The sequence below is a fragment of the Myodes glareolus genome, chromosome 2 (genome assembly GCF_982192425.1).
Source record: "Myodes glareolus chromosome 2, mMyoGla1.1, whole genome shotgun sequence".
NCBI classification, from domain to species: domain Eukaryota; kingdom Metazoa; phylum Chordata; class Mammalia; order Rodentia; family Cricetidae; genus Myodes; species Myodes glareolus.
The window spans coordinates 115,783,775-115,799,903 of NC_142027.1; the positions used below are offsets into that span (position 1 = coordinate 115,783,775).

Here is a 16,129-nt window from a genome sequence, read left to right on the forward strand (position 1 = left end):
CAACTTCTGTTTCATTTCTGTTGTTGTGAAAAAAGGTTCACTGACCCCCAAAAAAGAGTTTAGAGGAGAAAAGGGATTTATTTATTTCACCTGAGGAGTCCGAGTTACCATGTATCACCATGGTGTGGGGGGGGGGGGGCGCTTCCAACAGCTCCACACATCACAGCCTCAGTTAAGAGCAGAGAGGAGTAGAAGCATCCGCACCCACGTGCCTGCTCATGCTCAGCTTCGTGTCTCCAATCATGCAGGATCCCCTGCCTAGGAAATGGTGCCACCTACGGTGGGCTGGGTCTTCCCACATCAGTAGACCTATTAAGACAATCCCTACAGACAACCCAGTGACGACAGTCTCTTGTTCAGACCACCTTCCCAGGTGATGTTAGGCTGTGTGGAGCTGACAATTAAAAGCCACCATGACAGGGAGGGTCTAGGGACGCCAGAAGGTAGAACCAGGCTAACATAAGCAGGACAACAGAGAAAGGTCGTTGGTGGTCAATCATCCCTGGTTCTGTTTTGCTGCACTCTATGCTTCCTGAGTGCTGAGATGTCCGCTCTGCTGTGCGGCGCCCACCCCGACATGATGGTCTTTCATTTGAGACCATGAGCCGAAATGATTCTTTCCTCTGTTCAAGTTGCTCTCTAAACGCATTGTGCTCACAGAAACAAACAAACAAAAAAAGGAATATAGCAACCCAGACAAATCATGGAGGATACTGAAATGACTATCAGTGTCCAGGGTACCAAGCCTATGTGCCGTGCTGCCTGTCTCCTAGGGATACATGAGTGGCCGGAAGCGGGAGAAGCTCTCACATCAGGCAGCCCACAAAAAAGATCAATTACACAATAGCTCGGGAATTCGTCTTCCCCAAGATCCAATCTGCAGCCTGGTGAGCCGGCTCTTGCCAGCTGGTGTTCAGGCCCTGCCTGTCTGCTCTAAACCCAGAGCACATCTTCACTGTCATGCCCGGAGCCCCGGGATGCTTGCAATAAAGCAGGAAGAGCCATGGCTCAGCTTCACCTTGGCAAAATAAATAAATAAATAAATAGAAATGAATCTTCCATCAGAAAAATAAATGGCCCTTCTGCCGGCAGAGAGTCTGGATTACCATCCTGAAGGACAAACACATCAACTTCACCAGTCAGCCTCGGGTCATAAAGCGCTGGTTTCTCTCAACCAGGGACCCCCCCCCCATCTGCACTTAAGAGGGTAGTTACAATTCCTGCCAGCTCCTGTATCTACTGAAAAGGAACACTCAGGTCCAGTTCAGAATGCCCAGGCCTGGTTTAAACAGCAGTACACTTGTTTGTTTTATAGCCTGCCCAAGAATGAGAAGGGCATCTCAGCAAGGAGCCTATATAGGAGACAGCGGGGAAGAACAGTCCAAATCCAATCAGCAGTCTTTAGGGCCATGAAGAGTTGCTGTAGCAGGGCTCAGATTAACTGCAACAAAGTTTCAGCTTGCTTTAAATCACCTAGAAGTTATCTCCTAATTATTAAGGGAACAGTTACAAGGAACCAAAGGGAACCAGATCCCTGGAGCTGGGGCTATAGATTGTGAGCTGCCCATTGTTGGCGCTTACAAAGTTGAAGTCATAGATGACTTTCAAAGTTCACCAGATTAGTAATCTCAAACCCTGCAAAGGTCACCCAAAATGGGGCTGGGGACATAACTCAGTCATTGAAGTGCTGGTTTTAGAAGCATGACAATCTGATTTTGAGATTTTGATTCTCAGGATCAAGTTGTGGGGGAGGAGGAGGAGGAGGAGGAAGAGGAGGAGGAGGAGGAGGAGGAGGAGGAGGAGGAGGAGGAGGAGGAGGAAGAAATAAACATGACATGGTGGAAATAGTGGAATGTCCTGGGGAGACAGAGACAGGAGGACCCCCAGCACTCGCTGGCAGGCCAGCCAGCCTACCTGATGAGCTTCAGCCAATAAAACTCCTATCTCAAGAACACAATGTGACTGTTTTCTAAGAAGCAACACTTGAGGGCTGTCTTCTGACTTCTATGTGCACTTGTACACACATGCAAAAACACCCCCACAATGCACATGCAGCTACACACACACACACACACACACACACACACACACACACACAAGAACTACCCCGAAATGTATAGGTAGCGTTGTCCAGTTCCCATGGCCAGGTTGCTTACTGTGGGGTGTCCCAAGTTCCTAATGCAGCTAAGCCTAGTGGACTGTGCCTTCACGCCTCTACAGCGGGATTTCGGTCCACATGACAGTGAAAGAGTGATGGAAAAGCTCAGCTCACGACAGTGGGAGTGGGTGAGTGAGGGTACTCGTGTCATTGTGGATGAAAAAGATAGAATGATAAGAACCAGTAGGTGGATAACTGTTAGTGGTACTATCCCTTGTGATCTGCTTCTGACACCCAGGCTCCACCCACCAAAACACCTCCTCCCTAAACAGTACCACAGGGGGAGAATACAAACCCAAAGCACAAGCTCACAACTGTACAATAGTTTCTAGCATTCATAGGACCCTGGGTTTGAACTACCCAAGCACCGTCACCAAAAAAAATTACAATTATTATTTGGACTTGGATCCTTTATTTAAACAGCTGTATAGCAAAATATCTGAAGCTGGAGAGCACTTTCTGATCTTGCAGAGGAACCAAGTACAGTTCTCAGCACAAAAACCTAGGTAGCTCACAACCCAAACCTCCAGTTCTGGGGATCTGGTGCCCTCTTCTGGCCTCCACAGGCACCTGAACACACATGTATCTACACACAAGCACAGACACACACACACAGAGAGAGAGAGAGAGAGAGAGAGAGAGAGAGAGAGAGAGAAAGGAGGGGAGGAAGGGATAGAGAGAGGGAGATAATCTTTTTTGTTTGTTTGTTTGTTAATTTTTTGAGACAGGGTTTCTCTGTGTAACAGCCTAAGCTGTCCTGGAACTAGCTCTTGTAGATCAGGCTGGCCTCGAACTCACAGAGATCCGCCTGCTTCTGCCTCCCGAGTGCTGGGATTAAAGGCGTGCATAGCCACCATCCGGCCCAAGAACAAATCTTAAAAGATAAAATACACTAACACACATTTATACTCACAGATACTAGAAGGCAAGGCAGCAGCAGCTTCTACGAACCTTTTTTTTAACCAACTGTGGTAAAATTATCAACACTCTCCATTCTCTGTGTAAAACCTACTGATAAATTGCTGAACATGCACCTCTAGTTAAGTGGATTTTCCATCAAATCAGTACATCTGCTTCTGCTCCCATCAATTTACCAAGAATTAGTTATGTTTATATACTTGCAATAATTGCAGTTAATTAAATACTACATCAACCATGGAGATGCTGAACATGAGCAGAAAGCTGGGTCTACGAAACCTAGTCAAAGAATCATATCCAAAGGTTAGTTACAAAACTAAAGCTTGATCCCTATCGGTGAACTGACTGTAAAAGGTGGGTCAGGGTGCTGGGATGATACAACGCTAATGAGTCATATACTCAGGATCCTTTACAGTTATTTTTATTTTTATAAAGCAAAATAAAGTAGTTTATGTAATAAAAGAGAGGAGTAGAAAAAAATTAAAAGAATGAGCTATTGGGGAACATTTTAGAATCAAACCACCACAGGGTCCTGTAACAATCTGCCCCAGACCTATGCACCATACTATCTCAGTCATAAACTTCCAAAATGGGACAAAACTCAGGTTTCTCTTTACCTTCAAATATACCTCCTACATTTGTAATGTTGTGTTTCCCCAGAATTCCTACAAGGAAACCAAATCACCTACATATTGAGGTGGGACATTTGGGTTAGGTTATCAAAAGGACAAAACCCTTATGAATGGCATCAGTGTGCCTACTGAGGATACATGGATATCACCATAATATTCTACTCCTAGCTTCCCAAGCTATGGGAAATAACTTCCTGTCATTGACAGATCAGTCTGACTGTGGCATTCTGTTACAGCAGTTTCAAATGGACTAAGACGCCATCCAAGCATGGAGTCTTCTTGTTGTGGTTACAAACCTGGGCTCACTCTGGAGATGGCAGGGCTCTCCTCCTGCTTCTACGGAGTGCATCTGTACACAGCCTTTCACCAGCAGAAGGTGGAAAGATCCCAGGGTGTGACTCACCTCTCAGGCCAACAGCCTCTGTTCAGATACGGAAGACAGATGTGGTCCAGGGGTGGAGGCTGAGTGGGGCACATGAGTTGGTGTTGATGTATATGCACGCGTTTCTCCTCCCTTCCTCCCCATTCTCCTGGGTACTTCTCTCAGGAGTGTTGAGACTCAAACCCAGAACCTTCCCCACAGTGCGCAACTGCTCTACCCCTGAGCTACATCCCAAACAATGCCCACTTTTCCCAACCTTTCCCAGTATCACCATGGAAACAACCCACAAGTCCTACTGCTTCATTGGTCATCTGCATGGAAAACCAAGCATTGCCATAACCATGCAAACAAGACCAGTAACAGAAGGAAAATCTCTCGATGGCCTGCCATCGTTACATTCCTCAACCTCTGTCGTTCGCAAGCCACTGTACCTGTGTTGGCCCAAGAATGTGTTAGTGGGAAATTCAGCTCACTAAGAGACACATTAAAATGCCACGGATCTGAACCTTAGAAGCAAAGACATGGTCCATCTGGAGTAATTGCAACTTCTCTATAATCAAAGCAAAATTCAAGTTTATTTAGTAAGGTGGTATTGCTAGAATACAGCATTAAGAAGTCACGCGGAAACCAATTCTGGTTTGGTCTCAGCAGGCATCATCAAATGAATTAACCTCACTCTCTAGTTGAGAATAAAGGCTTTACTCCCTTTGATTTTTAGTTTGTGTTGTTGTTGTTGTTGTTGTTGTTGTTTTAAATAAGACTGTGGGTTCATCCAAACTACACCATCTTAGGGACACCATCCTAAAATGAATTTGGGCCATTGTCTTGCCAGGGCTAATTTCCATCCTAAACCCTTGTCCTGGGCACTCGGGGATGTGCCGGGTTATACAAGAACAAAGACAATTAAGGTAATTGCTGCCTGTTCCCACCTAGATGAAGCTTCCAGATGATTCTTATTTGGGCACTGTTCAAAGTACCATGGCCCCAAGTCAAGAGACAGCAATAAACGGGGCTTAAGCCTCCCCGGCAGATGGACTCCACCATAAATGACAATAAAGAAAACAAGGTAATTCTGGCTGTAAAGACCCTGCCAACTATATACATAATACGTCTTTTGTTTTGTTGCTTTGAGACAGCATCTCATTATATAGGCCACAGTAACCTTGATCTCCACTTCGTAGTCCTGGTTAATCAGTTCTCCATCCCCCTGCCTCAGTTGAGTGCTGACAGGCATTTGCCATCACAAGAGGATCCCAACAATAGATTTTAAGAAAAAAAAATTAATCCATCCCCCAATAAGTTGTCAAAGTAACCACATTCATCATAGATTTTGCGGACCACAAGGTCCATCCCACACAAAGAAGTCCTTTAGACCAAAGTTTGTCCCTTAAGTCTTTCCCATCACTCCACACCTAGTCCCAACTGCCAGTGCCAAACACTCTCAGCTCGCCAATGTGCAAAATGGTTTCCCAACAGTCTGGGGACTTTCCCAACACCCAATACAGCTTCCCAATTATCCAAAATGGCTTCGGGGAGGGGGCTAAGCCCCCTGTAGGCAGCTCCTTACCATCCAGCTCTTCCACAGAGATATTGGCCAACTGCTCGCTGTCGCTGCCTGCGGACAGAGATCGGTTGAGGTAATTCCCCTTGTACAACAAGCCAGCGGTCACATGGTGGAACGGCATCTTCTCCCTGTTCCGGAGACAACAGAAGAGGAGAGAAGGACATCACCATTCGTCCACTCCATCATCGTTCCCTTGGAGGATTGGCTCTGTTTTTCAGATGGCAAAATTACATAGCCGGGGCAGGTGCGACGGCTCAGTGGGCAAAGGGACTTGCTTCTGAGCCTGACAGTCTGGGTGTGAGCCCTGGGGTTCGCATGGCGGAAGGAGAGAACAGAATCCTACAAGTTCCATCTGACCCCCACACACGTGCACATCCACACAACACACACACACACACACACACTAAAAGACGAAATTTAGAAGGACCTTGGGTCCTCCTTCATTGCGACTTAACATCTCCATTTCTTCAATTTCATATGCATTTGAGCTGCAACGCCCTTGGAAACCACGGGAAAGCATGACAGATTAACAAACTACTTCCTTTTATTTTTGTTTTGTTCCGGTTTTTTGATGTTGTTGTTGTTTGCTTGTTTCATTTTTTTGTTTTTGCAGTACAGCAGAAATATCTTAGACAGGCATTTTGCAGTCGAGCTATATCTCTGGTCCACTAGCCCTTTCTCTCTTGAGACAGAGCCCTGTTAATTTTCCCAGGCTGGCCCAAAACTCATTCTATAGCCCAGGCTGCGCTTGGACTCACCGTGTAGCTTGGGGCTGGCCTGCATCCTGCAGTCTCGCCTAGGCCTTCTGAGTAGCTGGGACTACAGACTCACACCACCAAGCCCAGCCTCCCTGTTGCATCAGATAAACGAAACCACCCTTCATGCCCTTCATGAGCCTCAAATATTATCCCTCCGTATAGGAAAAACCTAAGCGTTCCAGAAATGCTGACCCTTCCATCAAAGGGACGTCTTGGCTACGCTCATGTGAAGCTGTAAGTAGTCACAGTCCCCAGGGAAAGTGGGTGTCCCAGCCATAACAACACTCGAGGAAGGCAAGAAGTGTGCAAAATCTTCAGGTTTTTGATTGAGAGTTTAGGGGGCTGAGAAGACGACTCAATGGGAGAGGTTACTTCTGAATAAGTATGCGATCCTAAATCCTCAGCATCCATGTGAAAAGATGGGCATATCCATGTGTGTGTGCCTGTAGCTTCAGCATGGAGGTTTGGGATGGAGGCAAAAGGAGAGCAGAAGCTTGCTGGCTGCCACCCTCTTCTAGGTTCAGTAAGAGATCCTGTCTCAAGGGAATAAACGATAGAGAAGGAGGCCTGATGTCCTCCTCTGGCCTCTTCATGGGCAGGCACACACAGACACACTTATACTTTTGCACATATGTGTGTATACACCACACACATACAAACCAAGGAAAGAAACTGAGCTCCAAAGCTGACCCCAAACTCACTACATAGCCCAGACTGGTCTTGAACTTGAAGATGCCCTGACTCAAACTCCTGAGTGCTGGGGCTACAGGGAGTCACTACCATACTCAGCTCCAGGTTTTTACAACTCCATGCATGCAGGGGAATGTAAGTCTGAGAAGAACCCCCTCATCCACTTCCCTCAAAACTGATTGGGGTAAAGAGGTTACATTCAGAAAATGGCTTCCCATGAAGAAAGGCGTCCAAGAATGAAGAGATTTAGGGCTCTCTTAATGAAGTTAAAGACTCCTCAAGGCCAGAGTCACGTGCTGTCCAGCCAAAGTAACTGCAATTACTAGGGCATAGTGGGTCTTCCAGCACAGGGGAGATAGCTCGGTGGGTAAGGTGCTTGCCTTGCCAACACGAGAAACAGACTGAACCCCAGAATCCACACAAAATTAAGTCAGATATAGTGGTGCACACTGCTAATCTCAACACCGGAGAGGTGGATTCCTTGAGATCTCTAGCCTGAGAGTCTAGGTTACCTGGTGAACCACGGGCCAGAGAGAGAGACTCTGCCTCAAAAGACAATGTGGGTGGCTCCTGAGGTACAAAACCCAAGGTTTTCCTCTGGTGTCCACACAAAACACACACACACACACACACACACACACACATACACACACACACACATACACAAACACACACACACATACACACACACATACACACACACACATACACACATACACACACACACACACACACACACACACACACACACAAAGTTCTCCCTCTAACATACATATTCAGGTCTATTGCAAGGTGTCCCTTTAGACTAAGTGATAGAAAGGGTAATCTCCTCCCAGCACAGGTTCAAGGCCCTGGTTCCCATGAAAGGAATGCCTCTGCGCATGTCTGTTATCTCTGGGTAAGTAACGTGCAGAATCCTTTTTGGCACTAAAGTTTGCGTCTGCACTGTTAACCTCTGTGTCTTCTGTGAAGTGTGCACCCAATGGAGGGTAACAGACAACTCGATGTTAATCCCTAAAAATCACTGTCCAAAGCCTTCTGACCTGGCTCGTCTGAAAAACCCAAATGGGGAGCGGCGTGTGATCGGAGCGCTCTGAAGTATAGAGTAGGAGAATCACCGTGTTTGAAGGCAGCGACACAGCCAAGTCAAGACTAGCCTGGGCTGCCTAGTGAAATACAGAATAAAAAGAGAAAGAAGGGGGAAAAGGAAGAGAAAGGGAAAGAAGAGGCAGAAAAGAAGAAAGAATAGAGAAGGAAGAAGAGGAAGAGGAGGACACAAAAGAAGAGGAAGAGTGGGGGGGAAGGAGGAGGGGACTGGTTGGGAGGGGGAGGAAAAGAGGAGGGACGAAAAAACTCATGACTGTGGCACCTGCGCACTGTCCAGCACCAGGGACCTCTCTTCTGCCGTCTTTTCCCTTCCACAGGACTAAGCGACAAAGCCAGGCAGACAGTCTCACCCCCCGACACACACACATACCTTCAATTCTAAGACACGCCAGCAAGGCTGCTGCTTACTTAGCCTTGGAGCTGCTATGCAGTCAAACAATGAAGTCCCTAAGAGGGAGACTTGACCAGAGCGCGAAGCCACTCAGAGGGAAACTATAAAAACAGCTCTGCAACACAGGCACCCAGGAGTTATTTAGACTCCACAGCCCCAGCTAAGCGCCAGGCACTTCCATCCGGACGTCAAACCCTCCTTTCAAATTCAAAATGTCTAAAAATGAATTAATCATCTTCCCACAAATAGGTTGCGCTTCCTGACTTCTCTATTTCTACCAGAGGTTCACTCATCACGGCAACTGGGACAGCCCTCACCAAAGCTCCGGGCCCCAAAAAGTAAAACAGACATATGGCCGAGGCAGGAGCCAACTGTCACTCTCCCTTCACTCCGCACGTCACTAACAAAAAGCTTATCCGTAGGAAGACTGCAAATGGCAGGTCACTGGCTGCAGTCTCTGGATAAGTAGGTAGCGTTGCTGCCAGGCAGGGACGGAGATCTGAATTCAACCCTTAGAGTGCACAGGGAAAAGCCAGGCATGTTCTGTATTCCCAGAGCTGGGAAGATGAGCCAGGAGGATCCCGCAGACTTGCTGCCCGAGCCTGCCTGGCTGAATCGGTAAGCTCCAGAGCAAGTGAGAGACCCATCTCGATGAAACCTGAGCTTGACTTCGAGCCTCCACAGGCTCACATACAGTGCACGCACACCCATACATGTGCACCTGCACACAGGCACACCGCATGCTTGCAAACACGTGGGCACATACATATAAAGATTCACACACAATTAATTAGTTACATTTAAAAAAATAATGGCAGGACACTAATACAAAGAATGCATGCTTTTGATGATTATCAGGGATACACCTTCAACAAATTATGTTGAACTTCTACAAATCTAAACATATATATAGATTGTATATTATATTATATATGTGTGTGTATGTATATCTTATATATACACATATGGAGTAAAGCAGTTTTCTACAGGTGTGACATGATCATTGGTCATCACAGAGCAGGGACTGCCATGACACTTCCACGATGCTTGGCCCACAGTTGTGGAAACGATATAATCACAGCAAAACTGGTAGATAAGGCAATGGTAACGGAACGACCAGGGTAAGAGAGGAAGACTAGTCCCAGGACCCTCGGTTGGGATTCCAAACATTATTCCTTCCTACACCCCAGCTGCACACAGTCTTGGGAGATTCTGGGGTACAGAAGAGAGGGCAGGCTGACTGAAGGAGGCACTCCGAGAAGCTGTCACCCGTGGTAGGTGGGACCTTGAGATGATGCAATGATTTCTGAGTCACCCACACTGCTGTTAAGTGAACCCCCACCTTTGTTTCTGTAAGTAACCCCAACAAATTCATTGGCTCCCACACCGGGCGTGCACTGTACCCATCTCTCTCAGACGTCACCGGGCCGAATCGAGAGTAAATGGTTGCTTGTTCATCTCTCCCCAGGAAAAGTCACGCAGCACACATAAAAGGAAGACAAGAACCCTTTCCTTGGAAAATGACATCAATTCCATTCCTTTCTGTTCTCTGAGTTAATTTCCAAAACAATGGGGAGTCACAGAGAGAACCAGATGTATGAATTAGGACGGCGTGGAAATGAAGCCCAGACCTGACTCTCGGAGTCTTTTGCCATGGTCACTGGATTATGGGCTAAACTTCATTTAGTAGCCCATGTGTCATTCAGGATAACAGCCCATGAGCATTACTTAAAACATTAGGAAGTGCCAAGGACTTACCATTTTTTAAAAACTTAATTGTGCAGTTCTCAAGTGTGAGCTTCATAGACGGCCATGTAGCAATGCCACACTTGGACACATTTGTTAAGGGAAGAGAAGTCCACTATGGGACTAGAGATGGTTTAACGATTAAGGGCACTTGCCGTCAAGCTTGATGACCTGAGTTCAATCCCCAGCTCCCCGTATAGTGGAAGGTGAGAAGTGAATCTCTGGAGTTGTCTTCTGATCTCCATACACACGCTATGGCATGTATGTACCCATACACACACACAACAAATCTATAATATATGAAGCAAAGAGAAGTCCACCCTGGCACCCTGGCACCCTGGATGGTGATTCCTGAGAGGTATTCTTTGCTGTCACTACCAGCAGCAGTGGGACCAAAGACACCCACAGCAGCTAAGGGAGCTCTTTCAGAGAGATGGGATTCTTAATTTCATCACAAAAGAAATGAATGAATGAATGAATGAATGAATGAATTTTGTGGAAAGCCAGCATGTAGACGTAGAGTCAGAGTTATTGTGAAGAAAGTCTAATGTATTATGGAGCGTAACAGAACAAGCACTTGGGATAAAGAGAAAGAACATACCCAACAGGGTCCTCAGGGTTGCAGGAGGAGTTGCGGTGTTCCTTGCCAGAAAGAAATGCTTAGATTGCTTGAGAAGTTCCCTGAGACTCTCAGCCCTACATCCAGAAAAGGAACCAGGCTAACGCTGAAGGTCCCGTATGGTCAAGCCTTAACCATGGTCCGTTGCTATTTCAACAGTAATCTGAAAATAATCTCTCTGCAAAAGGACCTGCTGCCTCTGTGTTGGCTCCCTTTCCAGAAAATACTGACTCCACGCTGGGCTGGGATTCTTCACTCTCAGCTGGTGAGAAACTTCAACCAGACCTTGCAATAAGAGGCCCCTCTACTCCCTTCCCACGTTCCCTTAAATCTCCCAGGCCTGTGTCCCTCGACCCTGAAGCCAGCATTTAAGTACCTGTTATTTTAGCCCATGTTTAAGTCTTTGTAGAACTGAGGAGACATCTTGCCTGACCATCACTAATTTAATTTTCCTTATGGGAACAGACTCTCTCAAGGTTGACAGCATTCCCTCCCCAGAGCGGGAATCCCTCGAGTTTCTTTGTGTTTGGGAAATGACCCGCTATCATCTTTTACCTGGGGCTTTGAAGCTTCAGATCCGCCACACAACTTTTCATTGCTAAAGACATAAAGACACTTTATTACTATCTTGGGGTTGGGAGGGAGGGAGAGTGGGAGAGAGAATGAGAGATTCAGGTGAGTTTATCTCTGATGGTTCATCTTCGCTGTCGACTTGGTGGGATTTCGAATCGCCTTAGAAACAAACCTCTGGTCGCATCTGTGGGAGGGTTTCTAGACTGTGTCGATATGGGGTCACCCTGGGTGTGGGTAGCTCCATCCTATAGAACGTGCTTCTGGACCGAATAAAGAAGAGAAGGCCAGCTGAGCATTGCCATCAGTCTCCTTCTGCCTCCTGACTGGGGACAAAATGTGACTAGCTGCCTCTTGCTCCTGCCTCCAAGCCTTCCACGCCCTAAAGCTCTGAGCCAAAATAATCCTTCCTTTCTTTGAATTGCTTTTGTTCAGTATTTTGTCAGAGCAAAGAGAAAAAGTAACTAACACAGGATCCAATCCACACCACCAATTTAAGCCCCAGAATACACAGCAAGTATTTTGCAGCAAAAACTGGCCACCAGGAAAGCAGGCAATCAGGGAAGCTCTGTGTTCAAAATTTTCAAAGTCTAGTGAGAAAGAAATTATGCCTGGCAGGACCATCCATAGTAGTAAATAAAACCATGTTCATGATTGAACCTTCCCTGGTAATAAAATTGTTCAAGAAAAGGAAGATTATTGGCTCAAGGAATCTCAAAGCAGCTGCTGCAATATAGGACTAAATTTCACTCCAAGATGCTTGAGGAAGCCCAGGCTGTAGGATGCTGTGGTTGACCAAGAAGACAAATATGAAAGTCCAGAAGCTAAGGTGGACTTGACTTTAAAACTAAAACTTCAAGTTAGACCTGTATGCAGAAAGCAACAATGAAAACTCAGCATCTTCATGAAGGCAACCGCTGGAATGTGGATGATCTCCTGACTCACACGCTCCAACCTCACAGCCAACACAATAGTGCTAAGCGGGGAGGCCGTGGGCTGGGGAGAGGGTTGAACTCACAAAGGGTTTTCAGTGGAAGTATGAAGACCTGGCTTTGATTTTTTTTTAGAAGAGGATGAGGAGGAAGAGGAGCTACAACTGGGCACAGCAAAGCATCTATAATCACAATACTGGGGAGGCATAAACAAGAGGACCTGTGGAGCACTCTGGCCAGTGAGTCTAGCTGAACAAGCGAGTTCCAGGTTCTGTGAGAGATCCTGCCTTAAAAAACAAGGCAGAGAACAATCCAAAAAGAAGCCCAGTTTTGACTGCTGGCCTCTGCACATGAACACACACACATATACAAATATGCACATAAGATCTTTATTTTGAAAGCAATTATTTCATGTGGAAAGACCTTCAGGAATGGCACTAATACTAATAATTTTTTTTAATGTTCAGGAAACTTTGAGACCCCCTTGCTCTTCTACGGTTCACCCTAAGACGACAAGGTGACAAGGCACCATCTTGGAAACAAAGCTCATGAGACACCAAATCCTCTGTCATCTTGGTCTTGGACATCCTGGGTTCTACCAATGTAAACATTAAGTTTCTGTTGTATGTGAATTAGTCAGCCTAAGATACACTGCTACAGAAATATGAATCAAATAAGACAATATGGTTCCATGGATAAAAACAAGATGTTTTTTGGCCCCAAACAGTATTCTGGGGCTGAAGGATGACTGCATTGGTAAGTGTAAGTGCTTGCCTTGCAAACAGAAGGACCTGAGTCCAATCCTCAGAACCCATTAAAAAAATTAAATTAAAAAACAAAAAGAAACCCAACAGCAACAACAATTTAGTTGTATCAGCATACGTATAATCCCATACAGAAACAGACAGAAGGCCAGGGCTCACTGGCTGGCCAGCCTACTTGGTAAGCTACAGGGCAATGAGAAACCCTGAACAGAAAAGAAAACAAAAAAGGTGGCTAGCAGCTGAGGAATGAAACCTGAGGGTATTCATTCAGGCTTCTTTGCATATGCATGCATGTACACATGTGCATGCACGCACACACACACAATTTTCGTTTTCAGAAGCTCTTATACTTGAGGCCTAGGTCAACCTTTGTTAGACCAGTAAGTTAGTGTTAGTCAACTCAGTGGACTCTAGGGTTGCCTGGGAGAAGGGCCTCTCAGGATGTCTGTGAAGGGTGATCTTGACTGTGTTCGTTGATGTACGAAGACTCAACAGCAGATGGGACCCTCCCAGGGCAGGCAGTCATGGGCTGGAGAAATGGAGAGAGAAGGCTGAACAGCAGTAGGAAACTGTTGCTCTCCTCTCTGACTGTGTGTGCTGCGTGAACAGCTGCTTTGAGGTCCTGTTGCCTTGAACCGTGCACCAAAAGAACCCCTTTATGCCTTAGACTGCTTTTGTCAAAGTATGTTAGCACAGGAACAAGAGAGAAATCAGTTTTGCCGGCTGTCTTAGGGCGGCCTCTACCAGCCTCGTCTCTCTGATACATAATGAAGAGCATCACTGGTAATCTTAAGGAAGATAAGGCATAAAAAAGCTATTAAAGCCAGGCAGTGGTGGCGCATGCCTTTAATCCCAGCACTCGGGAGGTAGAGGCAGGCGAATCTCTGAGTCTGAGGCCAGCCTGGTCTACAAGAGCTAGTTCCAGGACAAGCTTCAGAGCTACAGAGAAATCCTGTCTCGAAACACCAAAAAAAAAAAAAAAAAAGCTATTAAGTACCATCAGTAATTATTAATTATTTACAAAGCATTGTCCAGGGTCACTTCATTTTACAAAGCTCTTCCATTAACTGGTTTTCTTACCTTGTCCTTTGCCTCTGAATAGCTGTTCTGCACACAGGACCAGACTAGCAGGCTCCCTCCCTCACCCTGCCGGTAGGAATCAGAGACAGCCTGACAGTAAGCACGCACTCTGAACTACTCATCAATCAAGTAGCATCAAACCTCCCCCTTCCTCTACAGCAGTGAGTCTCAACTGTGAGGGTTTCTAACAACCTTTGGGGGTGTCTAACAACCCTTTCATTGGGGTTGCCTAAGACCAACAGAAAACACAAGACGGTTAATTACGATTCATAACAGCAGCAAAATTACAGTGAAGAAGTAGCAACAAAAATAATATGGTTGGAGGTCACCTCATCATGAGGGACTGTCTTAAAGGGTGGCAGCATTAGAAAGACTGAGAACCACTACTCCAAAGTATATCAGTGACATTCATTCTGCCCTGAGGGACTCTACTACACTGCCGGCTGTCTATGACATTATAATCTCTTCTAATAATATCTTATTAAAAGTTAATCTGTTTCAGTATCCCCCTTAAACTCCAAGCCTGAAATCTTTCACTAAGGATTCGATGAGATGCAACGTGAAAGGAAGCCATGGTGTGTTGAGTTGAAGATGACATATGCTCGGTTATAAAGAGGCGTGTCGACAGGACACGGAAGAGGCGGGTGTGCCACCATGCTGAGGAGACAGGTGTGAACACCAGGCTTCCAGAACTGAGGGACGTTGGCAAGCACTGGGGTGTCATGACAAGGGGGCTATTTGGATGGATGTTCGGTTGTCTTGCTTTTTAATTTTTTATAATGTTTTTTTTTACAAACATGTCAGTCTACCAGGACTGAAACCTTAAAATACTCAAAAATGCTGCTTTTTAAGCACTTTAAGCTAAGTGGATTTCTGATAGCGGAAATTGGGGAGAGGAAAGGAGAAAGGGAAGAATAAAGAGAGGGAGGGATAGAAGGAGAGAGAAGGGGAGAAAGAAGGGATGGAGGGAGGGAGAAGAACAGAAGAAAGAAAAGGAGGGAGGAAGGAGGAGGAAGCCTTAGACCAGGATGAGGGAAAAGAGGAGGAAAATAGAAAGGGGGAAAGGGAGGGGAGGGGAGAGATGGCAAAAATCATCTCAATACTTGCTAACTTGACCCTTGAAAGTCTATCAAATGCTTTGAGACTTTTTCAACACCTTAGATGAGCATTTGAAAGTGGTTGAAAGTCCTTGAGTCAATCTTGAGCACCCTACCGAGAGTCTCTGCAGGTGGGGCGGCACCAGCAGCTGTGAGATTCCTGTCCTTGACTTTGCAGAATACCAAGGGGCAAGGTCAACTTTGCACTGTAAAGGTTAAAGGACAGCACCATCCGCCCCCATCCTCACCGTGGGCCTTTCCCAGACTCTCTAGAAATATCCATGAAGGCACATAAAAATCAATAGCAGTAATGCCAGGCTATGAAAGACACTTCTACTACACTGGCACAGTCGTTATTAGAGTCATAAATCATGGTATGGCCCCGAAGTCAGAGATAAAATAATAGCAAATTAATAAATATAAAAATATAAATTAGTAAATAGACCAGGAAAAAATAACATATGTTAATCATAATAATTAATGTAACTAATGAGTATAATTATAATTAATAATATAAATTATGTAATACATTATTGCTACAAAGTATATGTATTATAATATATATCCCTCAGAGTTAAAGAGCTATGTTATGCAAACAAGAAGACCCGCTCTTACTCCAGCAGAGACACCCAAAGCCAGCCAGATACCAGGCACTGGCCTTTGAGAACTTATTGTTGTCCCTCATTAAAGCCCTGCTGTGGCATGCCAATTGGCAAACACT

At 45.8% G+C, this 16,129-nt stretch overlaps 1 protein-coding gene across 13 annotated transcripts in view; it reads right to left on the minus strand.

The window, feature by feature from the left end:
* Positions 1-16,129, minus strand: part of Caln1 (calneuron 1) — a 474,585-nt gene that overhangs the window by 330,575 nt on the left and 127,881 nt on the right. For all 13 annotated transcript variants that reach the window (XM_085681960.2, XM_085681948.2, XM_085681927.2 and 10 more), the window contains one exon: positions 5,658-5,782. In XM_085681960.2, coding sequence (XP_085538086.1) covers positions 5,658-5,782 — 125 coding nt within the window. The remainder of the gene's footprint in view (positions 1-5,657; positions 5,783-16,129) is intronic.